The 25,162-nt window shown below is 34.5% G+C and overlaps 5 protein-coding genes across 5 annotated transcripts; 1 reads left to right on the top strand and 4 right to left on the bottom strand.

Annotated features, from left to right (window-relative positions):
* Positions 1 to 4,161: 4,161 nt before the first annotated feature.
* On the bottom strand, positions 4,162 to 5,834 carry LOC122289776 (mavicyanin-like). The gene is made up of 2 exons (XM_043097050.1): positions 5,181 to 5,834; positions 4,162 to 5,018 (listed from the first exon to the last, which is right to left on the bottom strand). Exons 1-2 carry the CDS (start codon positions 5,380 to 5,382, stop codon positions 4,624 to 4,626), a joined length of 597 nt encoding a protein of 198 aa, XP_042952984.1. The 5' UTR covers positions 5,383 to 5,834; the 3' UTR covers positions 4,162 to 4,623.
* Positions 5,835 to 6,718: 884 nt separating this feature from the next.
* Positions 6,719 to 8,023, bottom strand: LOC122289774 (2-keto-3-deoxy-L-rhamnonate aldolase). Its single transcript, XM_043097047.1, has one exon. The coding sequence runs from the start codon at positions 7,915 to 7,917 to the stop codon at positions 6,844 to 6,846; it is 1,074 nt and encodes a 357-aa protein (XP_042952981.1). The 5' UTR covers positions 7,918 to 8,023; the 3' UTR covers positions 6,719 to 6,843.
* Positions 8,024 to 8,239: 216 nt separating this feature from the next.
* Positions 8,240 to 11,639, bottom strand: LOC122289775 (MYG1 protein). The gene is made up of 7 exons (XM_043097049.1): positions 11,393 to 11,639; positions 10,742 to 10,888; positions 10,487 to 10,585; positions 10,096 to 10,287; positions 9,806 to 9,925; positions 9,290 to 9,361; positions 8,240 to 8,720 (listed from the first exon to the last, which is right to left on the bottom strand). Exons 1-7 carry the CDS (start codon positions 11,597 to 11,599, stop codon positions 8,496 to 8,498), a joined length of 1,062 nt encoding a protein of 353 aa, XP_042952983.1. The 5' UTR covers positions 11,600 to 11,639; the 3' UTR covers positions 8,240 to 8,495.
* Positions 11,640 to 20,205: 8,566 nt separating this feature from the next.
* On the top strand, positions 20,206 to 21,818 carry LOC122289075. Its single transcript, XM_043095996.1, has 3 exons — positions 20,206 to 20,739; positions 21,089 to 21,461; positions 21,538 to 21,818. The coding sequence occupies exons 1-3, from the start codon at positions 20,362 to 20,364 to the stop codon at positions 21,738 to 21,740; spliced, it is 954 nt and encodes a 317-aa protein (XP_042951930.1). The 5' UTR covers positions 20,206 to 20,361; the 3' UTR covers positions 21,741 to 21,818.
* A 339-nt stretch (positions 21,819 to 22,157) lies between these two features.
* LOC122289076 lies at positions 22,158 to 25,006 on the bottom strand. The gene is made up of 6 exons (XM_043095997.1): positions 24,634 to 25,006; positions 24,332 to 24,541; positions 24,163 to 24,242; positions 23,196 to 23,271; positions 22,809 to 22,937; positions 22,158 to 22,724 (listed from the first exon to the last, which is right to left on the bottom strand). Exons 1-6 carry the CDS (start codon positions 24,769 to 24,771, stop codon positions 22,581 to 22,583), a joined length of 777 nt encoding a protein of 258 aa, XP_042951931.1. The 5' UTR covers positions 24,772 to 25,006; the 3' UTR covers positions 22,158 to 22,580.
* Positions 25,007 to 25,162: the final 156 nt, after the last annotated feature.

Below are 25,162 nucleotides of genomic sequence, written 5' to 3'. Positions count from 1 at the left end.
TTGCTCTTTTCGGTTGTTCTTATCTTCTACGCCCTCTAAACTTTGTAATTCTTGAAATAAGCAATTTTTCTGTTTAGTTATCTCACCAAACTCCTGCTCATTCCAAGTCTTTAAATCCTTCTTCAAAACTTTCAATTTTCCAGCCAACACCTTACTCAGATTACCCTCAAATACATAAGAATTCCACCAATTTCTAACCAAATCCACAAACCCCTCCTTTTTTAACCACATATTCAAACTTGAAAGGCCTCCTACCCCCTTGCACACCACCCCCTTCTAGTAAAACAGGAAAATGATCAGAACATAACCTCTGGAGCCTCTTCTGGGTCAGATCTAGAAATTGCAGCTCCCACGAAGGAGAAATAAGAAACCTGTCCAGTCTTGACCAAGTATGATTATTAGATCAAGTGTACTCCCCTCCCATTAGGGGAATGTCCATAAGGCCTAACTCAAATATAAAGTCCAAGAACTCCACCATTGCTGTATTTTGACGTCCCCCCTGATCTTTCGATAGGAAATTTTGTTACATTAAAATCCCCGCCAATGCACCATGGGACCTCCCACCAAGAACAAAGTCCAGCCAGCTCATTCCACAACCTTCTCCTCTCCCTATCCAAATTAGGCCCATAAACCCCAGCAAAGGCCCATAAAAACCCATCTTCTAAATTTTTAAAGGAACACCCCACCGAGTACTCTCCCATAAACTCATCGGTGCACTCCACAACCCTCTTATCCCACATAACCAATATACCCCCCAAGGCCCCTTTCTATGGTAAGTATATCCAGCCTATAAATTGACAACTCCAAATGCTTCTAATAATTCTTCTACTCATAATTTTCAACTTTGTTTCCTGCAAACAAATGACGTCCACCTTTCATTGCCTTAACAAAGCTTTTATACGAAGACGTTTATTCGACTCGTTCAACCCCTAACATTCCAACTTAGAATTTTTGGCTTCATTAACAAACTGCTCTAGCCCTTCCCTTATTTCTTCCCCTACTCACATTCCCCTCCTTTCCATCGTAATTTATGGACCACGTCAAATGCTTCAGCTCCCTATCTCTTTTTGACCCTACACCCTAATGTCTTGCTGCAATGGCTATAATCAAAGCTTTAAACTGCTCTTCGTACCCCTGACATGAGATCCCCAAACAGCTTTGAAGATCCTTAACCTTTTTTAATAACCAATCAATGGAAATACTAGGGGGAACCACGTTTAAAGGTGTGGGGTCCTCTCCTACAACCTCCTCCTCCTCTGTTGGAAAATTAGTAGAATCATACAACATCAACATACCTTCCTCCTTATCCAAAGAACACCCTCCATCCACCTCAGCCATTGTTTTGTCTTGTATCCCTTCACACGACATCCCAAAGACCTCTTGTTTCTCCTTAGGCTGATCTAATGGTATAGCCACATGCTCTAGTGGCTCAGAACAGGTCACCGGAGTGTTCTGTGAAGACCCACTAGGAGAAGACCCTCCCTGAGCAACTCCCGATCCATCGCTAAAAGGATTAGGCTCAATCCCGTTGCTTAGAACCTCCACCTCCCTTTCCAGCGAATGTACGACCATCAGCGAGACCTCGCCTGAGCCGTTGCTCATGGTCGACCGATTCTGTGCCGGACCCACCCCAAGACTCGGGCCCGTAGGTGCTGTATCGGGCTCCCCAAGCAAACCCGAAACACACTGTTTCGAGCCTTTCTCACGCCACTTCAAGCCTGGGTTTTTGCTCAGGCCCAGCCCAAGATCCACCCCCTTGCCCTTTGGATTCACCTCTCCTCCCTGGCCCACGCCTCTGTTTTCCAGCCCCTAGCCCACTCTGGCCTTGCTTTCCAACCCGTGAGCCACAGCCCACTATCTGGCCTGAATCCCACTTCCATCACTTTATTCTCCTCAGCACACCGTAACAGCCAACATATATTGACTTTCAATGTATCCACCTGACACTTCATCTCCTGCAAAGCACTCAACACGCTTTCCTCATTCAGACCAGCAATAGCTCTACTAGCTTCCCCCTCAGCCTGCAACCCATCCCTTTGCATACCTACACCTCCTCTTGCGCCTGCCAATGTCTCAGAGTGATGGATACCCCTGACATTACTTATAGGTTGGAGCACCTCCCTGTAAGACCTGTAAGAAGAGCTTTTGTAGTGGCTGTGAAACTGCACCGCCAGTACAGCCAGCGTCCCTCAGTGCCTCCGCCACTTTCCTCCACCCCTTCCTTCCCTATCATCTGGAATAAACAAGAAGTTCTGGTATCCACCCCCCCTCCCCATACTCCATCAACTCTAAGAAACACCCTCTAGAGTTAGATCGTTTTTGTGCAACATACCCCCTATCACCTTCTCTATGCCCAAAAAAAAACTCCTTCCTACCAACCTTCAAACAATCCTCTAAAGCTTTTAGGAACCACCTTGCCGTGCCTAACCTTAGACTAACATCTTTCACCACCTTCCACCCTTTCTCAATAAGATGTACCAAACTTCCCTCCCTTACTACCTCAAAAATCTTAGATTCAATCACCACCCACTTCCTCATAAGTCACCTAATATTAACTAACTCACCTCTACAATCACCAAAGCTTCACCAGAATGAAAGAATAAGACTTTTCATCATCAGAGTTTTGGTTGTACTGAGAGAAAATATTTTGGAGAGAGAAAGTCTAGATTATCATTTATTTGAATAAAATATTATTAGAATATTATTTTTTTAATATTATTATTTTTTGAGATTTGAAAAAGTTGAATTGTTTATTATATTTTGTGTGAGAATTTAAGAAAGTTGTAATAATGAGTTGAGATTGGTTGAGAGCTCTCTCAATCCAAATTGAGCTTTGTTTGGGTAATTGTGTTTAAGAGAGAGGGTTCCAAGGAGCATTTGGGAAACAAGTATGGAGATAGAGAAGAAGTAGAAACTTGGAGGAGAGAGGACTCTCAGGGACTTAATGCGGTGAAGCAAAGAGGAAAGCATTGATGTGAGGAGGGGGCAGCGTGAGGTGAGAGGTGAGAGTGAGAGTTAAAGATAAGTTAAATTGTTCGATTTGGATTGAGAAAGATTCTTTAAACTATCTCATATTATCTCATTATTACAACTTTCACAAAAAATACAATAAATAATTTAATTTTTTCAAATTCTAAAATAATAATAATATTAAAAAATAAAATTCTAATAATATTTTATTTAACTTTCAACTTTTATTTCAACTCATCTTATCTCAAGTCACTATCCAAACCTAATCTAAACCTCCACATACAAGACAAGATCTGGTTGAAACCCAAGTAGTTTCAAGTCTAGCCACCTTCAAATCGAGGCTCACCATTAGATCTTTGCTCTTCAGCTACAAGCATAGAAGAGGTGCCACTTGTTTCCAAAGTGTTAGTGGTGCCAAAGCGAATACATTGACAACACCTGTTAGCCAAATTGGGGATTTGTGCTTGCCCTGACAGGTCTTGCATTTACATGCTTTTTGTGATCTTGAAAAAGCAAAATAATAATATTCTAATAATATTTTATTCAATATTCATTTCATTTCAACTCATTATCCAAACCTAATCTGGTTTTTTTCTTAGGGTGATAAGTGTAATTTGAAGTAAAAATCTAAACGGATCAAAATGAGTTGATTTTGTATCAAGCGAGTTGACCCATTTATAAATCGTGTTTTAACTGGTCAACTCGTTTTGACCCGAACTCGTTAATATCAAATTAAAATTTACTAATTTCGTATTATGTTTATGTTGGTTTCACAGGTTGTCACATATTGCCATCTCTCCATTAGATGTTAATACAATCTCAAAATTCAAACCTTGATCATTCCTCTCCTTTTCCTTTCTTTTTAAATTTCACAACTCTCACTAGAAATATTTTCATTTGAATACCTGTCTAAAACTAACCAAACTACTTATCAAACACTACCAGATGCTACCATATAAAAGCACCCACCAAATCACTTTTCAAGAAAACACTCCCCAGAGTCGTCCCTGACACCAAAACAAAACAAAGATTTCCTTTTGTTTCAAAATATCGTTTAATTTTTTTGCTAAAAATGGATGCAACAATTGGCAGATTTTTTAACAGAAGATTTGGATTATAATTGACTGTGTCACGGGAATGATATGAGGTGGTTATTATATAAGCAGTGTAATTTTGCAAGTGCCAATGCAATTATAATTGCCGACTGCCCTGTAGAACTACTTTCCTATTCATATATTCTGTGACCCACAGAGATGAACTGTCAGGAGATAACGTCCACGTCCAGCTGGCAAATACATAACTTAAGACAAGTTTAATGGAACAGGGTACACTCCCGAAAACATCGGGTGGCGTTGTCTTGGACCTGTACAGATTGATTTCTTTCTTTTTGTTCTTTTACATGGAAAGATGAACCCGGTGTCTTATCTTTTCTTGCAAAAGAGCTAAAGAGGGTTTGTTCTCTGTACAGTTCATTGATACATTTCTAACTTGTTTGGAAGAACCACCAAATGCCAAAATCTTCATATTAACCAATATGGAAATAGATCACCGATCTCTGAACCAATAATAAAAGGGAAAAAAATATATCAATTTCAAGAGGAACAAAAGAGAATCTCTCACACTTGGGTTCAAACTACAAAATAATGATGTTCCTCACATGATGCCACCGACCAGTGCAGATACAGCAAATAAAGAAAGGGCTGCCATGAATACCGGAAAGCTTGCTGGAGGAGGAGAAGAAGAAGGTGGTTGTGGGATCGTACCAAAAACAGTGGGGTAAGAGGGTGAGATTTCTGGCAATGCACTCGGACCATATGAAGGAGAATCTGCAGAAGACCCATTTCCAGAAAGCACAGAAATGTGGAGCTTTTGCTTCTTCTCGCAGTGGCCCTGCTCTCCACTGGTGAAGTAGAATTCCCTATATTTGGTGATGTTGAAAAGAGAGTTTCCATTGTTCATGTACAAGATTGGATCTTTAATGTTGCAGCTGTTGTAGGATTGTTCCGTTACTTGTATCACTGAATCCTGACTTGGTGGGTATAAAAACACTGAATAAACAGAAAGAGAAGAACATGAGGATGATTCTGAAGCCATGAAAGATCGAAAAAATAAAACAATATGATGAACTCTTTTTTCTAGCTTTTTTTTTTTTTAAATAACAAACCATGGATGCTGAAAGGAAGAGAGAGAGATGATTATTAGAAACTTACAGATAGAATCTCCAATCTTGAAGGTATGGTACTTGGACCATTGTGTGTAGACTAGTGGTTTTGCTGAAGTGGGTATTCCCCAACCATCTAAATCTCCAACCTTGTATTTGTAACAAGAGACTCTGGTTTGCAGCAAAACAAGGAACTGGAAAGCCAACAAGAAGTGATAATACATATTACTTGTTCTAAGATTGGCGGCCATATTAGCTTTTCTTACTCCCTCTCTTTCTCAAATCTGAGAGTCAGAGACTCAGTCAGGACACTAGAGGGCTGAATTTTATTGGCTCGAGGATCTGCAGACTGATTGGTTTAGCAAAAGGCGACGAATTGAAGAAGATTTACCGATTGCCCCTCTTCCTAGTTGACAATGGATGTTCACACCCATGTAGGTAAGAAGTCCAAAGGTGAACGAAATTTATGGTGAAGAATAAAGATCTATAGACTTTAGAATCTAGATAGATGCGGAGATTGAGCTAATCTTAAAGAAGGTAAAAATTGGGAAATAAATCAATCATGTTGCTAATAATGGCACATGGGCCAGTTGGCTGGTCAGCATCCCTGAGTGCAGTTCAGAATAAGTTTGGACCGAAGGAGGGAACTGGGAAGGAGAGAGTTGGGGAAGTCTCGTTAGGTGCATTATTCCTTTTTTTTTTTTTTTTTTTATAATCTTGTAATCATGTGGAGAAGGCTAGATATAGCTGTGCAGCCTCTCCCTTCCCATGGTTGGTCGTCTGGGGCTCAAGCTTTTCTGTCAATTTGAATCAAAAACTAGTGCGAAGCCGACAAAGTGTCTCAGCTTGATGTTCTTTTTTTCATTTTTTGATTAAATAATTTCCGCATAACATTTTCATAATGCCATAAAAAAAAATGGAAAAGAAACAGAAATGGATACAAAATTTAAGCCAGAATAGAAGAGAATGGTCACCTTGAAATGTGGTTTGTGAGAATCCTAGAGATGGGTAGCATGGAAGATGTATCTATATGGAAAAAAACAGAACAAAATGATTCCTAATCCTTTTGGATAATCAACATATATTATTATATTGTTTCGAAAACTCTTATCAATAATTAATTGCAAATTGGAGCCATGACATTACACCGTTGTGATGGTAGTACCATCATACTGGATATAATTTCATTTGACATCCTCAACAGCAGCAGTCCTAACCAAAGCCCCCTTCAACAGCACCACACACATACAATCCAAGCTTCTTCAGCTCATCAGGCCCATCTGGTGTCATTGCAAACCCAGCCTAGCAATCAACTTTTCCTCCTCCCAACTCCACTTTTTACCCGTCTATTCATTCCTTTGCAACTGGAATCATTGGACGCAAAGCATTGTGTTCAAAATTTATGAGTTTTAAGAATAATTTTTTTTTAAGTCTGACGTTTCTCAGATTACAATTGCACATTTTGGTTTGGTTAAACTTTCAAATTCAATTAAAATCATAATTTTTCTGTTTTGCTAAGATTTTTGAAGAAAAATAAAGCCTAAGCCAAAATTATTGTGTGTTAGCAAAAGACCCAGGAGAAAAAAGTGCGAGAATCAGAACAATCCCATTACATTTACGATCAAAGATGAAAATGAGAGAATTCAGAGTTGCAGAAAAGTAATGCCGAAATCTCCAAAAAGGCATTTTTTTTTTTGTTCTTTTTTGGTTTTTCATTCGCTCCAGTACTTGTCATCTGCGTCTCCGCCATCCTGCTGCTCATCTTCATCATCGTTAGAGCCGTCCATCAAACCCATCTTAAACCTCTTGACGTCCTCCACGGCAGCGCTCCGGAAAAGCCCAATGTCGACGGCGCCTGATACCATGTGATATCCGCGCTTCCTCATATCATCAGGGCCATCGTATGGCATCGCAAAACCTGACAAGTATGCCCCACCTTTCCCGCCGGTAGGTTTGGGCCCCACCGCCAGCACGGCCTTCTCCGCCGTCCTCATCATATCCTTCACCTTCTTGTTCCCCGGATCCCAGAGGTATCCCATGCTCGCGCTCAGATCCATCGGCCCCATTTGAATGCAGTCGACCCCGTCCACGGCCGCGATCTCCTCGATTCGTTTTACCCCCTCCTCGGACTCCACCTGGCACATGATCAGCAGCTCATCTTCGTAATTAGCCAGATACCCTTCGTCGATCCCGTAGCTCGACGCCCTCACCACCGTGTGGGCCGTCCCCCGCACTCCTTTGGGCGGAAACCGACAGTACGAGACAGCCTTTTTGGCGGCCTTTTGGCCTTCGATCATCGGAAACATGATCCCCTGTGGACCGATATCGAGCGCTTTCTTGGCCCATATGGGGCAGCTGTCCGGTAATCGGAGAATCGCCGGGGTACCGGTGGCGGCGAGGGCGCGGATGCAGGAGAGTGCGTCGGAGACACCACCGGGGCCGTGTTCCATGTCGACCACAACGAAGTCATAGCCAGCGAGGCCGGCGATCTCGGCGAAGGTTGGGGAAAAGCTGAGGAGGAAGAGGCCGTAGAGGGTTTCACCGCTATGGAGACGGGATTTGAGGCTTTGGGGAGTGGTGGAGGAGGCGATGGGAGAGAGATCTGGGGTGGCGGCGGGGGGGTTTGTAGAGGATTTAAGAGGCGTTAAGCTTCTCAAGGTGGTGGAGGGGTTTTGGGTTTGGGAAGAGAAGGATAAAAACTTGGAGGGATTGAAAGCAAAGGGCTTTCTTCTGAGGGTTGAGAGCGACGAAGTGGCGGTGGTGGCGGGATAGGTGAGAGCAGCCATTGCTGTTACAGTTTGTTCGCGACTTCGGAATTACAGAAGAAGACAGGGAGTGAGAGAGATGGTTTCAGAGGAAGACCTAAACCCACTGTTTACTAGGAAGGGAGAGATTAAAAAATTAAAAAAAAAATAATAATAATAATAAAAGGATTTTTACATCATTTGTCACGTGGACTTTAGCGCCCATTGAAAAGCTTCCACATTTCTTGAAGGGAATTTAATTCAACCGATTGCTAGCAAACTTGGAGATGGTTATTTAGCAGCATCGTCAAATTGTGAATTCCGGAAGAGCTTAGGTTAACATAGTGCACATAAAAGAACATTCTGTCGGTAAAAGTTCATCAAAATAACCACAAAAATCACGTGTTTAGATGAATGAATAAAAAACAACAATTAAAATCTTACAATGCAATCCAAAACAAGTTCTGAGAAAACATTTGGGACGATACAATTTCTGCCCAGATCACATAAAATGGATAGGGTCATAAGCAAATTAGTAGAGATCCTGCTTAAATGCCACAAAAGTCTTATCTTCTCCATCCAAACTAATAATGATGCTGATGTAAATCGCTATTCTTCAATTAGAGCTTTAAAGCAGCTTTTGCCATGGCCAGAGCACCCTCATAACTCTGATTCCCACCAATAAACCCGCTCATATGGACAAATACGCAACCCGGAATACCTGCCTCCTTTGAGAGTTCATCATCCCTCAAACCTCGCCATTTAGAAGGTAGAGGCTTTCTGCTCTCAAACCTATCTGGAGACACTGCCATTGCCTGAACTCTCCAGGTTTTGCTCCTGTCATCCTGAGGATTGAATTGCAATAAAAATTTTCAGAACTCCCCATGAAAAATATGCAGTTAGGAGATAGACAGGCAAACTGCAAACCTAAATAAAATAAGCTTGGTATTTAGAAAAATGGTCAATGACATCTATTTGATATCAGCGAGGACAAGCAGAGATTTTTCATTTTTAGTAGGACAAGAGGCAAAAAAAGGCCCAGACCAAGGAAAAAAAGGCTTCTGATATAACTGAAAAGTCATTGACTCTCTCTGGGATTCGGAACTAACACCACATTCAACCGGGTATGCTTGAAAGTTAAAACTCGTCATAGAAACCTTTCCTTTAAAGTTAATTGTAACAGGAGGCCTACAAAAGGTTGCCACATGTGGAAAAGAGCTTGACAGCTACATGCAAACAAATTCCCTAAATCCTATTCACATGATTGAAAATTTATTTCTTACCCAAATTCCCCACACTTTACATGGAGAAGAAGAAATGGTATGAAGAAATACCATGCCACCCAACTCTAAACCACCACATCATTGAAGGAACCAAAAAAAGGATAACAAGTGCAGAAGATAGATATAAGTACCTGATACAGAACATATATGATAGGAGGGTCAAGCTTCATCTCCTCCTCCAGCTCAAATAAGTGAAGCTTCCACTACAGGGCAAAAAACCACGTTAAGGTCTTCTGAACATCAAGTAGACCACTTGTGTATATGCTACTGTTTGACATGATATGGTACTTGATATTCTCTGCAGCTTGAATTTTCAAATTCTGAACATGAATTACATAATTGATGTAGTCATGTAGATACCATTGTTTAACATAGAAGCTGCTATCTTAAGCAACATGTTTTTATTTAAGAAAAATCCATGGCAAGTCAATTGCAGTAATTATTGATTCTCTCTACCCATTACAAGATAAAGAACTGAAGAAGGCATAGAATCAAATAATGAGAAGTTTTTACAATACAGAAAAGAAAAGAACAGAAAGGAGTATAAGAAATATAAAAGGAATGAAACATTCCACAACATGGATATGAAGCAGCTTTAGACTAAAAACATTGTCCAGGCAAAGAGGTAGATAAGCAATGCAGCTTACAGGACAGAATCTAGTCAAAACCATAATTTCTCCACTGGGATCAATATCCTGTCTTGCTGCAAGACACCCTGCTACAATTGACCTTGCTGGTAACCATGATGTTGCATGATACCGAACACTCTGAAAAGTTGAAAAAAGTTGTTATATTACATGGGTACCACACGAAACAAAAAAAGAAATACAATAGCTATGACCCATTTTTAAAATCTCTATCCTTTCGCTGGTATCTGGTAATTAAAAAAAAAAAGAAAAAAGAAAAAGCTTGTCCATTAACCATGTCAAAGCCTCACATCTAAAAACTCACTGCCAACCAGAGCCATTGCTCTTTGAAAGGCTTCATTCTCCTTCTCAGGTGATTGATCAGGTTCAATCCAATCCAAATTTAATCTTCCAACTCTGGAAGATAAGTGTGTATTATTCACATATCTTGGAGGTTTATCCGTATCAAACTGATTTATCCCATTGTCAGTAGCATCAATTGCCTGCAAGAATAAATAAAATTCAATGAATACTTCACTGACCACCAGTTAGGAACGACAAAGCTATGAGGCTGATTTTGTAGTTATGCAACCAACAAACATCTACATTCAAAAGACCTCAGGAAGTACTAAAAACTTCATTGAATATAAGCCGCTCATAGATGCATGGCCATACCAAAATGTATAAACTAGTAACTAGTACCTCCATGAAGCTCTTGTATATAGCCAGAAATAACCGGTGCACATCTGGGTGCCCTTCATCAACTTGAAGCTCCTTGGCTATTATCTCCTTTCCAAAATGCTAGACGCCAACAATGTAACGGAGAGGCAAATTAGATTCGAATCAAGAAAATGCAAATTCTGAATCATTGGTCAAATAAAACTAAACCAAACTGCATCAGATACACCCATTTCCCACGTATAAACTACCAATGTGCGCTTTTGAACAGAGGATTACCTTGTAGACAAGACCAGCACTACTGAGCTTAGTGTAGAAGCCGTGCCCAAAAACCTCATCAAAGCCTTTCTGGTGATGATCATACCGATCCCGATTTGGATCATATACACCCCCAACATCAAGAACTGCATCGAGACCCTCCAATACCTGCAACTCTCAGAACCGATTGGAATAAAGATATCGCCTTCACGTAGAACACTTAAAACAAAATCTCCCTACAGCCCCCACTGAAAGAAGCCTCAACAAGAGATTATATTATGTACTTAATGTCGAAACTTCTAATTTTGCATTAATCAATTCAACAATTCCTCGGCAAGAGCCAAAAAAATGGTCCATTTAGCCACCGAAAACACATCAAGGCAAGTAAATATACGAAATCCTAAGAACAGCAGATTCAAACCACTGGCTCCTACAAAAGGATTCCAACTTCTCTTTCTACTTGCTTTTCTTTTCCTCCGTTCTCTTGCAAACCAAAAAAACTCCCTATTTAGCTACTGAGAATTTCTGAAGATCATAGGAACAACGTCTTCAAACAATAGCATTTAGAAGGGGGGGTAAAAAAGATACCAACTTTTTCTTCCTACTTGATTATCTATTTCCACCAATATCTTTTTGGTGGCTGCAAATAATAAATCGTTTCGGGGGACGAACCTGGGCATCACGGGTACGAATGATTTCGGCGTTGGTGAACCTATTGGTGAGGCGAATCATGAAGCAGCCTAGCGCCTCGTCGCAGTGGAAGCTTCCATTGTGAGTGCCGACGCGCTTAAGGGGGGCGTTGGTGGCCATGAGACGACGAGTGAGATGTCTGGGAAAGGGGAAGAGCTTCTGGTTAAACCCTCTGGTGAGTGCAAGCATGCCTTGGATGAAAACCGTCGATTGCGTCTTCTGCCTCCCTTGGATTATTTATTGACAATAAAGAAACTTTAATCGGAGATTTTTAATTGATATAAAAATAATGTAATTGTGATATTTAATATTTAGATAACTTTATTAATCATCTCAATTATTATTATTATTTTATCATAATATAATATTAGATAATTAAAAATTATTTATTATATTTTATTTATGAATTAACTATCAAATATTATATCTTAAAATAATGAGAATATGATAAGAAAATAGATACTAAATAAATTTATTGTTAATATTTATTCACAGTTTAGAACTTAAGTATACTATTCATTTTCACAAAAAAATTTCTGCGTCTTTTTTCATGTTGTTAGATATTTCGATAATGTAGAGCTAAATCCTATTTAACAAAATTCTTTATCTATTTATTGACAATTAAGATACGTTAAATCAGTAGTTACATGTGTATTATGATTGAAATAGATTCTTAATTGTCTTAAAAAAATATTCTAGTAAAAAAAATTACATAAAAATAATATTATAAGTTGACGTGATATAATGTAATTCGTTAAATTATAAATTATTTTTATTATAAAATAAATCTAACGAATCATATGAAACAACATCAATTTATAAGATTATTTTTATACTATTCATTTGTTAATATAATAGTATTCATTGTTATCATTCTTTTGTAACTTCAAGACGTTTACTTGATTCCACGATATTCTTATGCCATAAGTAAAGTTATTAATAAAATTAAAGTATTATCATCTTCTTACAAAAAATATCAAATTTGAAGTTTTTAATTGATATAAAAATACATATACATATAGATAAATATTATAATAAATGCATGGATATTATGCGTCTTTTCATATTGTTAGATATTTTGATAATATTTCTTTAAAAAAAGAGAATAAGATATTTTGATAATATAAAACTTTTATACTATTTCACAAAATTCTTTGCTTATTTATTGACAATTAAGAGACGTTAAATCAGTAACTACATCATACTAATATTGTGGTTGAAATAGATTCTTAATTGTCTTGAAAAGAAGTATTCTAGTAAAAAAAAATTCCATAAAAATAATATTACAAGTTGAAGTGATATAATATAGTTCGTTAAATTATAAAGTTATTTTTATTATATAATATATTTAACGAATTATATGAAACCACATCAATTTATAAGATTATTTTTATATTATTCATTTGTGGATGTAACTGTATTCATTATTATCATTCTTTTGTAAGTTCAAGATGTTAGCTTGATTCCACGATATTTCTATGTCATAAGTGAAGATATTAATAAAATTAAAGTCTTATCATCTTCTTATAAAAGATGTCAAATTTGAAGTTTTTAATTGATATAGAAATACATGTACATATAGATGAATATTGTAATACTAGGTGGGACTAACGTGCAAAGCACGTTTATCTAATTTTATGAAATGATTATTTGTAAAAAATAATATATATTTTATAAAAATTATTGATGTCACTTAATAATTTAAGGCATATTGGAGAAAATAAAAAAATTAATTCAAAATATCATATAATCTAATACATGCTTATAACATCTATAATTTTAGCAAAGATGTATACGAAAAATTTAATAAAAGTCTAACACAAACGGTAGTTCAAAATATGTGTCGTTTGATGTTTGTATTATAATTCATCAATTTATGTCATCCTGTAGACAATCAATAGAGACAACATTGAAATTCTTATTTTGCTGTTGGTTGAGTCGAGCAGGGACAACATAAAGTTAAAACATAATCTTTTTATAAAATTTGTGGTATAATATTTTCTATATATAACATATATATAAATCATAAAATATATTTTGAAATTGTTGGCCGAATTTACTCTTTCTTGATTAGCTCAAGGATCACGACCTTTGTCATGTGCCTATCATAGCAAGGCCACGTATGGAATATGACTTAGCGGAAGCTACGTCCTACTACCATGGGAAAAAAAAACGCTTTGATTAAACACACTTGTATTATATATTATATGAGATTTTTAAATTTGGAATACTCAATAATCTGAGTTAATGAAACGTATAATATACGTATATTATACTTAGGGATTCACGTCTTATGCACCTAATACACGTGTATATGTTAAAGAGAGAGAGAAAAATATAATAACTAATCTTTAATTACTTATTATTATATAAACTATTAAGTATTATAATTATTGAGATTAATAAATCATATAACAACATTGAATGCTATCTCTCTTAACATTTATGTCTTCATTTTATGTGTCAACCTTTAAAACAAACGGTGTTAATTTTAACGGAAAAACAAGAAAAACCGTTAAAACAAGATTTTCCGTTTCATATACACTTTTTATATATAGAAGAAATGCATGGATGTTATGTGTTTTTTCATATTGTTAGATATTTTGATGATATTTCTTTAAAAAAAAGAGAAGAATATATTTTGATAATATAAAGCTTTTATACTATTTCACAAAATTCTTTGCTTATTTATTGACAATTAAGAGATGTTAAATCAGTAGCTACATCATACTAATATTGTGATTGAAATAGATTTCTAATTGTCTTGAAAAGAAATATTCTAGTAAAAAAAATTACATAAAAATAATATTACAAGTTGACGTGATATAATGTAGTTTGTTAAATTGTAAAGTTACTTTTATTATAAAGTAGATCTAACGGATCATATGAAACCACATCAATTTATAAGATTGTTTTTGTATTATTCATTTGTGGATGTAACAATATTCATTGTTATCATTCTTTTGTAACTTCAAGATGTTTTCTTGATTCCATGATATTCTTATGCCATAAGTGAAGTTATTAAAAAAATTAAAGTCTTATCATTTTCTTACAAAAAAAGTCAAATTTAAAGTTTTTAATTGATATAAAAATACATGTACATATAGATGAATATTGTAATAAATGCATAGATGTTATGCATCTTTTCATATTGTTAGGTATTTTGATAATATTTCATTAAAAAAAGAGAAGAAAATATTTTGATAATATAAAGTTTTTATACTATTTCACAAAATTCTTTGCTTATTTATTGACAATTAAGAGACGTTAAATCAATAGCTACATCATACTAATATTGTGGTTGAAATAGATTTCTAATTGTCTTGAAAAGAAATATTCTAGAAAAAAAAAATTACATAAAAATAATATTACAAGTTGACGTGATATAATGTAGTTCGTTAAATTGTAAAGTTACTTTTATTATAAAGTAGATCTAACGAATCATATGAAACCACATCAATTTATAAGATTGTTTTTATATTATTCATTTGTGGATGTAACAATATTCATTGTTATCATTTTTTTGTAACTTCAAGATGTTTGCTTGATTCCATGATATTCTTATGCTATAAGTGAAGTTATTAATAAAATTAAAGTCTTATCATCTTCTTACAAAAAAAAAGTCAAATTTAAAGTTTTTAATTGATATAAAAATACATGTATATATAGATGAATATTGTAATAAATGCATAGATGTTATGCATCTTTTCATACTGTTAGGTATTTTGATAATATTTCATTAAAAAAAGAGAAGAAGATATTTTGATAATATAAAGTTTTTATACTATTCACAAAATTCTTTGCTTATTTATTGACAATTAAGAGACATTAAATCAGTAGCTACATCATACTAATATTGTGGTTGAAATAGATTTCTAATTGTCTTGAAAAGAAATATTCTAATAAAAAAATTACATAAAAATAATATTACAAGTTGACGTGATATAATGTAGTTCATTAAATTATAAAGTTATTTTTATTATAAAATAAATCTAACGGATCATATGATCTCACATCAATTTATAAGATTGTTTTTATATTATTCATTTGTGGATATAACAGTATTCATTGTTATCATTCTTTTATAACTTCAAGATGTTTGTTTGATTTCACGATATTCTTATGTCATAAGTGAAGTTATTAATAAAATTAAAGTCTTATCATCTTCTTACAAAAGATGTCAAATTTGAAGTTTTTAAATGATATAAAAATACATGTATATATAGATGAATATTGTAATAAATATATGGATGTTATGCATCTTTTCATATTGTTAGATATTTTGATAATATTTCTTAAAAAAAACAGAAGAAGATATTTTGATAATATAAAGCTTTTATACTATTTCACAAAATTCTTTACTTATTTATTGACAATTAAGAAATGTTAAATCAGTAGCTACATCATATTAATATTGTGATTGAAATAGATTCCTAATTGTCTTGAAAATAAATATTCTAGTAAAAAAATTACATAAAAATAATATTACAAGTTTACGTGATATAATATAGTTCATTAAATTCTAAATTTATTTTTATTATAAAATAGATCTAACAGATCATATGAAATCACATCAATTTATAAGATGGTTTTTATATTATTCATTTGTAGATGTAACAGTATTCATTATTATCATTCTTTTGTAACTTTAAGATGTTTGCTTGATTCCACAATATTCTTATGCCATAAGTGAAGTTATTAATAAAATTAAAGTCTTATCATCTTCTTACAAAAGATGTCAAATTTGAAGTTTTTAATCGATATAAAAATACATGTACATATAGATGAATATTGTAATAAATGCATGGATGTTATGCGTCTTTTCATATTCTTAGATATTTTGATAATATTTATTTAAAAAAAAAGAGAGAAGAAGATATTTTGATAATATAAAACTTTTATACTATTTCATAAAATTCTTTACTTATTTATTGACAATTAAGAGACGTTAAATCAATAGCTACATCATACTAATATTGTGGTTGAAATAGATTCTTAATTGTCTTGAAAAGAAATATTCTAGAAAAAAAAAATTACATAAAAATAATATTTTAAGTTGACGTGATATAATGTAGTTCGTTAAATTCTAAAATTATTTTTATTATAAAATAGATCTAACGAATCATATGAAATCATATCAATTTATAAGATTATTTTTATATTATTCATTTGTGGATATAACAGTATTAATTGGTATCATTCTTTTGTAACTTTAAGATGTTTGCTTGATTCCACGATATTCTTATGACATAAGTGAAGTTATTAATAAAATTAAAGTTTTATCATCTTCTTACCAAAAAATGTCAAATTTGAAGTTTTTAATCGATATTAAAATACATGTACATATAGATGAATATTGTAATAAATGCATGGATGTTATGCGTCTTTTCATAGTGATAGATATTTTGATAATATTGTTTTTTAAAAAAGAAGAATATATTTTGATAATATAAAGCTTTTATACTATTTCACAAAATTCTTCACTTATTTATTGACAATTAAGAAATGTTAAATCAGTAGTTACATCATATTAATATTATGGTTGAAATACATTCCTAATTGTCTTGAAAAGAAATATTCTAGTAAAAAAAAAATTACATAAAAATAATATTACAAATTGACGTGATATAATGTAGTTCGTTAAATTGTAAAGTTATTTTTATTATAAAATAAATTTAACAAATCATATGAAATCACATCAATTTATAATATTATTTTTATATTATTCATTTGTGGATGTAACGGTATTCTTTGTTATCATTCTTTTGTAACTTCAAGATGTTTGATTGATTCCACGATATTCTTATGCCATAAGTGAAGTTATTAATAAAATTAAAGTCTTATCATCTTCTTACAAAAAATGTCAAATTTGAAGTTTTTAATTGATATAGAAATACATTTACATATAGATGAATATTGTTATAAATGCATGGATGTTATGCGTCTTTTCATATTGTTAGATATTTTGATAATATTTCTTTAAAAAAGAGAAGAATATATTTTGATAATATAAAACTTTTATACTATTTCACAAAATTCTTTGCTTATTTATTGACAATTAAGAGACGTTAAATCATTAGCTACATCATACTAATATTGTAGTTGAAATAGATTCCTAATTGTCTTAAAAAGAAATATTCTAGTAAAAAAAATTACATAAAAATAATATTACAAGTTGACGTAATATAATGTAATTTGTTAAATTATAAAGTTATTTTTATTATAAAGTAGATCTAACGGATCATTTGAAACCACTTTAATTTATAAGATTGTTTTTGTATTATTTATTTGTAGATGTAACGGTATTCATTGTTATCATTGTTTTGTAACTTCAAGATGTTTGCCTGATTCCACAATATTCTTATAAGATAAGTGAAGTTATTAATAAAATTAAAATCTTATCATCTTCTTACAAAAAATGTCAAATTTGAAGTTTTTAATTGATATAAAAATACATGTACATATAGATGAATATTGTAATAAATGCATGGATGTTATGCGTCTTTTCATATTATTAGATATTTTGATAATATTTCTTTAAAAAAAAGAGAAGAAGATATTTTGATAATATAAAACTTTTATACTATTTCACAAAATTCTTTGCTTATTATTGACAATTAAAAAATATTGTTGGGTCTAGGTATTGAGAAATATTGAGGTATGTTGTGAATAATTATAAAAAAAATATGTAAAAAATAATAATATAATATTAAATAATAGTAAAAAGTAATTAATAGTAATAAATAATATGTAAAGAATAATAATAAAATAATAAATAATAATGAAGTATATTAAGAAGTATTAAAATATTCTCAACACCAAAATACAAAAGACTAGTGTTGAGGCATTCTCACCTTAGAAGACTAGTGTTGTGATCGAGATGGATTCCTAATTAGCGAGTAACGGATGGAATGGAAAGGATGAAGCACACTGGTCTAATCACGAGGTCGGGGAGAGAATTTATGATTATGCAAAGGACTTGAATTTATGATTATACATATAGATGAATATTGTGATATTTAATATATATTCACGATGACCTTGGTTCTGTACTTAAAAATACTATCTATTTTGACAAAATATTGTAATAAATGCATGGATGTTTTTTGTCTTTTTTATATTGTTTAGATATTTCGATAATATAAATTTTTTATATTGTTTCACAAAATTTTTTGCTTATTTATTGGCAATTAAGAGACATTAAATCACTAATATTGTGGTTGAAATGGATTCCTAATTGTTAAATAATTGATGGTGGCGGTGATAAAATATCCCAGCTCAATACGATTATTAAATCCAGCCTCAAGGAAAGATTTTATCTAGGGCTGTAATCGAACCGAGCCGAGCCGAGTTTTAAACTGCCAAGCTTGACTCGATTCAAAAAGCTCAAGCTCGAGCTTGAGATTTTTAATTTTTATTTTTTTGCTCGAGCTCAGCTCGATAAATCAAGCTTCCAGATCTAGCTCGAGCTCGAGATCTTCAAGAGCAAAACGAGCTCGAGCCGAGTTGACTCGACTCGAATAGTATTTTTTTAATTTTTATTTATATAAATTAATAAAATAAAATATTAGAGAAATAAAAAATGCATGTAAAGTAACTTTATTTTTTTTTCATTGTATCCATTTGCAATTTAAATAATCAATAAACAAATTAATGGTAGTAATTTAAAAATATACAAAAGGGCCTTCAAAGAAAACCATAAAAGAAAAACAGTTATTTACATTTAGAGAGAAAAAAAAAAAAAAAGAGAAAATATTGACATAGGAAATCCAATTAAATTAGGAATAAGAGTGCATGTCGAATAAAATATTTAGAATTATTATTTTATAGTATCTCTATAAGCATCAATGATTAAAAAGATTATTTCAAATAAACAAAATACATGTAAAGAGACTTCAAAGTCTAAACTACATCAAATTTTGAAATCTCACATAATTCTAAATACATAAACTAATAGAAGTTGTCATATATTCTTATCAAAATGGAAGAGACATATTAAGGATAGGGAAAAATCTTCTTGCAAGTACATTTTGTGTACTGATTCGCTTTGGTTGGATCTGAAGGATCCAAGATTGCTGACCTCGACAATATCGCGCGTGGCAGCAACAAACACTCCTCATTGCAGTAGTGCATTTATCCTTCTTATTTAATAATGTCTTTTGATGTATCTAACTTGTCATTAGAGCTTTTATTGTAGGAAGTATTTTATGAAAAAAAAAAATAGGAGTGATCCGTAAAAAGAAAATAAAGATTAAATTGAGTTGAATAAAAGCTGAGTAGAAAATTATTTTATTCCTATATTGAAAGAATATCACCGTTAAAAAATTATATTTCTTAGAAAAATAAGTCTGTTAAAATAATATAATCGTTTCGAATAAAAAGAACAAAACATATTTAAATAAATAAAAAATAACTTATTTACTACTTATACTATGATCTAAAGGCTACACAAGAATACGCTCAATAAGAAACCGTTCTATCCTGTTCAGTTTTCTTTTTTATTTTGAAAAATCTTGTTTAGTTTTCTACTCCACAAGACATTAATTTTACCTAAAGAATAATGTTACGAATAATCATTAATATATAAATATCGTATAATTATTTTGAAAAAGAGTAAAATTTATTATTAAAAAATTATTATTTTTTCATATAAATCATATATTTATTTACTTTTACTTTTAAAATAATGCGTACTTACTCGTTCAATACTGCAACTATTATTTATATTTTTAATTAGACATATATAATCGTTTCGACTTTGGTGGGGTTGCTTGCCGACCTCAAACGATACCCCCAGTGTTTTCCTCGAACCAAAAACGACAGGAAACATAAATTGGGGTTACATGTATGTAATGCCACGATCCTCCAGAAGATATTATTTCTATTGATTCTATCTTCGAAACGTTTCGAAAGAAGGAATAAGGGATAAGCGAGGATTTCTGAAGAACGCCATGCCCACCACCACAATCAACCCCACTTTGGTTCCTTCTCCAAACGCCAACACTCTTCTTCTATCTTCAAGAAAGGTTTCCATCGCTACGCTAATCTCCCGCAGAGCTGCTTCTTCGAGGCCTTGGCTCCTAACCGTAAAATGCGGCAACAGCTCGGACCAGAGTGGCAATCTGAAGGATGCACTTTCGGGCATGGTGGACAAGCGAGTAGAGGAGCTTCTGAACAGAGAAGAGAACAAGAATTTGCTTGATGGGTTGGAGAAGGCGTCGCAGAGGGTAGAGATGGCCAAGAGAGAGCTTGCAGAGATTGAAAGACAAGAAATTGAGGCGAAGCAGATGAGGAATTACGTTAACCAGCTTGAGAGCAGAGCTTCCGAGGTCTGTTACATAATCCAATAATGCGGATGCTTTCTCGTTTAAGTTATGGAGTTCATTTTATTATTTCGGTAAGAAGAGAAAATTGAACGTTTTGGATGGTTTTCATTATCTGGGCAATTACACGATTTATTGTATAAATATTGTGTTATGTTTTACCGCAAATGGCAAAGATTTGAATAGCCTCGTCGTGGTTGGGGAATTGTCTCTTTCAGCACCCGAAGAAGGTGTAGAGAATGTGGCAAATTTCAATCCAACAAAAATCTTGTTTCTTTAGCAGCTTTTTGTTTGAATCCTTAATTTGGGTTCTCGATATGCTTGTCGCTAATGTTCAATGCTTGTAAACATTAAGATTGAAGAATGTCAGAGGGAAATATTAGAAGCAAGAGAAATGGTTGAAGAAGCAGAGCGCTCTCTAACGCCAAATGAGGAGGGGATTGAAGGTGGAGATGCTTCTGTGGAGAAAGAACGCGAGGAAATCGACAGAAATGAGGAGAGATTGGAGTCAATAAAAGCAGCTTTTATTTCAGCAATTGTTGGCACCTTCGCAGGGTTGCCCATATCCTTCACTCAGGCGACAAGCAGTTCTCAGCTCATACTTCCTATAGCAATCAACTTTGTCAGCTGCGCCCTGTTCGGAGTTACATTTCGTTATACAATAAGGAGAGACTTGGACAATGCTCAGCTCAAGACTGGGACGTCTGCAGCTTTTGGCTTGGTTAAAGGTATGAAATTTACTACTTCAGTGTTGTGTGAAAGGAATTTATGGTGCAAGAACTCAAGTATATCCCCACAATGCAGGCCTTGCTATGCTGGGAAGCGGACCACCTCTGGAACTCAATACAGGAAGCTTCTTGTCCCACGCTTTTGATGGAGCTGTTTATGTGTCTGAGAATCTTCTTCTCTTTCTTTTTGCTGGTGTTGGTCTAGACTATTGTTTTAAGGCGAGGCTACTTAGTCCTTTTCCTAAGAAAATATCAGTTTCAAGTACCAATTCAAGGTAATATGTATATATGATAAATGTCAAATATATAAATATTTATGTCTTTGGAAATGTGATTCTCATTCAGAATTATCTGCAATTCATGTCTTTCTGGAAATGCGACGCTCTTTGCAAATACCTGATCCATGTTTAATCCGAACCTTGAATCTCAAGTTCTCAAATCGCAAGGGCCAGTCTCTGATTTTGCCCGTCGCCCAACTGTTGGTGTGGTATACGCTACAGCTTGGATAAAGGATGAGAATGATTCTTGGGTAGGAATCCACTTCAAACGTTCGGCTACGTACTGTCCTGGATTCTTAAATTAAACTGGTAATTGACCTCCACGTTCCCTGGCAGCATCAGTTGAACAATGCTTTCCCCAAACCCCATGAATCTGTGCCTGTAATAGGCTACTTTCCAGTTTCCAAATCCGCCATGATTTAAAAAAAGAACAATGTTTTCCATTATCTGCTACCATAATTTGATTACACATCTGACATCTTAGATGGGCTGCGGGAGCAAGTACTTCTGGATGGCAAAATAGGATCCATCGTTTTAACTACAAGGGAGGCCTAAACCATACACGGATCCGGGCTCTCTGCCCCGAGTACAGCAGCTCCCAACAGATTCATACAGAGTCAACCAGAAGCTGCCTACCAACAATTAGCAGTACGCCGCCATAGACCAGCTCACATCCAGTAAAATGTTACTGCAGCATCTTATCGACGTATATAAATCATTTCACATAATAAACAATGAAGACAGTACACAAAAAACAAGACATGGGTGGACCAAGCGCTTCAACCCTAAGTCTACATTATGGTCAATCCAAACCCGTACGTAATGCTTTGTTACTGACTTGCTAGTCTTTCCTCTCATCATCAAGCCAATCTCCATTCGAGCGTTCGGGATCTCCTGGTGACTTTTTGGGAACTCCCCACCTTGGGATGTCATTTCTTGATTGCTCTTCAGCAGATAGCAGATTGGTCTTCTCTGTTTTTCTCCCCTTAATATTAGAAGTTAAAGCCCGTGTCAGACAAGAATAGAAAATTTATCCACCATATTTTACATGTGGCTCAGTGGTCAATACCTCCTCCTCAGAAATTCCTTCTTGCCCATGTGAATGATCCTTCTTTCTAGCCATTGATGAAAGGTGCTTTTCAGCCATGCTAAATAATTGAAAGCCCTGAATATCTCCATCCTTTATGCTTGCTTCCAGCTGAAAATGCAGAGAAGGGTCGAAATGATAAAATATAGATATGAGAGCAAAAATGGGCTTTTTCAGGAGTTTGCCCGATCACCTAGCCAAAAACCAAATATATGAATGATCTATGGTCTCTCCACATAGTGGGTTATAACTTACCTTAATAGTAAGTATGTGGTTCAAACCTTTCTAGAAGACAAGGGGAACGAAAAAGTGACCATTTATTTATGAATCCCTAACGAACAAAGCACCCAACATTTCAAAAATTTGTACCTGAATGTGAATGATGCAGAATACAATGCTGGCAATAGGCAGCCAACTCTCCTCAGGGGACAGTGATAAGTTTGACCTAATACATCAGGGGAGAAAAAATCATCTGCTTAAGTATATGCAACCACAATTTCCTTTTCAGATCACATGCCCTCCAAAATGGACAAAACACCACAAATTAGGCACATCGAATATTCCAAATTATTGAATTCCATACCCTCATAATTTTTCTTTTTCTTATAGGTACATACCCACTTCACTTAAAAGTGTGAAGGAATCATATTCAAGAAAAATATGCATGTTGCCCCCAAACCATTTTTAGAGTAGAAACCCCCAAATTATTTCATAGCTGATTAGAAGAAAACTCAGTGACTCGTTTCAAAGATTTCACACACAATGAATGAAGGAACAAGAACCATTGACAAATTGAAACGATCTATCTCAATACAGTTCTGCAAGAAGATATGAGTGGCTGTATATAGTTTTGCTGCCATTTACCTATCTACATAGTATAGCAGAGTGGGACAGCGAATGCAGCAAGAGGCAAACATAGTGATCGCTCTCAATTATGATCTGGAACGTGAAAGACACTATTTCTATATGCGGACTGTCAGGTCTATCAGGTCCATCAACAAAGAATCACTCCACTATTTAGCATTTAAGCTTTCTGAAGGGCATGAGAGCGGCAAACCAAACAAGTACCCACTTAATTCAGCGGAGAACAACATATTGGAATATGACAATGATGATAACATTGGATGGTGATTGTAAAGCACATTAAGTGGTAGAAATGAGTAGTTTATGTTTTTGGTTAAAATGTTATTACATCCATTCACATTGAGGACTCACAAGGAGATTTATTCGCCATGTTTATCTCCACATGAAATCATATGCATTTTACTTGCAAGCATACAAGTTGGGAAAAAACGTATAAAACAAACTTTTTAAGGCATTAGAAGTTAGAATAAACCTTAGGTATGGAGCCAAGTATACAATCGCATATACTGCATAACGCCTCTCTCCACTATCAAGCCACGCAAACACCCAACTCTAATAACCAAAGAAGAAAAAACCCGAATTGTAAATAAATTTTAAAAATTAAAAAATCAAAGTGTCGAGAGAGAGAGAGAGAGCTTTACCAGCCAATTGAAGTAGGGGATAAAGCTGATGATCCCCATGATCGAGAACCTCGTGTCGGACAAATCAAACACCGAATCACTGTCATTATCTGCACCTTTACCGGTGACCGGAAAAACAAGAGAGTTGAGCATACAAGCGCCGATGGCAACAACGAACGGCGCATCGTGAGAGAACTCCGCTCTACACGACCCATAGTGGATCCTCTTCTTCTGTAAAGAAACAAATATATATATAAAAAAGGAGCAATCAACAACTAGCATATCGTAGTTTAGAGAATAGAAGTGGGGGATTAGGGTTTTACCTGTTTGGTGGGGGGAGAAGGATGTTTAAGGGTCGACAGGGAAGGTAGGAAGGGAGTAAGTGGAGGGAAGAGAGTAGGCTTGAGATTGGAACGTGTGCTGGAACAGAATGGAGTGACTGTGAGACTGAGGGGGGTCATTGCTTGAAGCGGCACGGGGAAACATCTAAAAAATTTTGGAAAGAGAGAGCTGATCTAGAGAGTAGAGAGCTTTTCTCGCTCACTCGCTCGGATACAAAGCCCGCCTCGAGTCTCTCACGCTTCGGGAAACTGATCAATCCTCTTTCTTTTAGGTCTTTTTTCACCCGTTATCTCCAGCTTAACCCTCTACATGCTGGAAGAAAACGATCGGCGTCCAGTTTGACGACTCTGGGAGCCAGCTCCCACCCTTTGAATTTGTCCACTCAATTTCACCGTTAGGTCCGTTAATATATTTTATTTTATTTTTTAATATTTTTGTATTTAAAAAAGTGACTATTACTATTTTTTTTTTTTAAATACAATATTTAAACACATGTTTGAAAAAATATTT

Source organism: Carya illinoinensis, chromosome 12 (assembly GCF_018687715.1).
Source record: "Carya illinoinensis cultivar Pawnee chromosome 12, C.illinoinensisPawnee_v1, whole genome shotgun sequence".
In the NCBI taxonomy this organism is placed as follows: Eukaryota; Viridiplantae; Streptophyta; class Magnoliopsida; order Fagales; family Juglandaceae; genus Carya; species Carya illinoinensis.
The sequence above is the reverse complement of the archived record's forward strand: the minus strand, read 5'-3'. Positions and strand labels throughout refer to the sequence as shown.

What these genes read in the sequence shown, in the direction of transcription:
- LOC122289776 (XM_043097050.1), bottom strand. Translation starts at nt 5,382, where the DNA reads ATGGCCGCCAATCTTAGAACAAGTAATATGTATTATCACTTCTTGTTG. An exon ending in CAAGATTGGAGATTCTATCT is followed by an intron (nt 5,019 to 5,180) that starts GTAAGTTTCTAA and finishes CTGTTTATTCAG; the next exon opens with TGTTTTTATACCCACCAAGT.
- LOC122289774 (XM_043097047.1), bottom strand. Translation starts at nt 7,917, where the DNA reads ATGGCTGCTCTCACCTATCCCGCCACCACCGCCACTTCGTCGCTCTCA.
- LOC122289775 (XM_043097049.1), bottom strand. Translation starts at nt 11,599, where the DNA reads ATGCTTGCACTCACCAGAGGGTTTAACCAGAAGCTCTTCCCCTTTCCC. An exon ending in TATACAAGAGCTTCATGGAG is followed by an intron (nt 10,288 to 10,486) that starts GTACTAGTTACT and finishes TTATTCTTGCAG; the next exon opens with GCAATTGATGCTACTGACAA. An exon ending in TCATATATGTTCTGTATCAG is followed by an intron (nt 8,721 to 9,289) that starts GTACTTATATCT and finishes TTCAATCCTCAG; the next exon opens with GATGACAGGAGCAAAACCTG.
- LOC122289075 (XM_043095996.1), top strand. Translation starts at nt 20,362, where the DNA reads ATGCCCACCACCACAATCAACCCCACTTTGGTTCCTTCTCCAAACGCC. An exon ending in TTGAGAGCAGAGCTTCCGAG is followed by an intron (nt 20,740 to 21,088) that starts GTCTGTTACATA and finishes GTAAACATTAAG; the next exon opens with ATTGAAGAATGTCAGAGGGA. An exon ending in AGCTTTTGGCTTGGTTAAAG is followed by an intron (nt 21,462 to 21,537) that starts GTATGAAATTTA and finishes CCCACAATGCAG; the next exon opens with GCCTTGCTATGCTGGGAAGC.
- LOC122289076 (XM_043095997.1), bottom strand. Translation starts at nt 24,771, where the DNA reads ATGACCCCCCTCAGTCTCACAGTCACTCCATTCTGTTCCAGCACACGT. An exon ending in TACTTGGCTCCATACCTAAG is followed by an intron (nt 23,272 to 24,162) that starts GTTTATTCTAAC and finishes CTGATGTATTAG; the next exon opens with GTCAAACTTATCACTGTCCC. An exon ending in TCTGCATCATTCACATTCAG is followed by an intron (nt 22,938 to 23,195) that starts GTACAAATTTTT and finishes CTGCATTTTCAG; the next exon opens with CTGGAAGCAAGCATAAAGGA.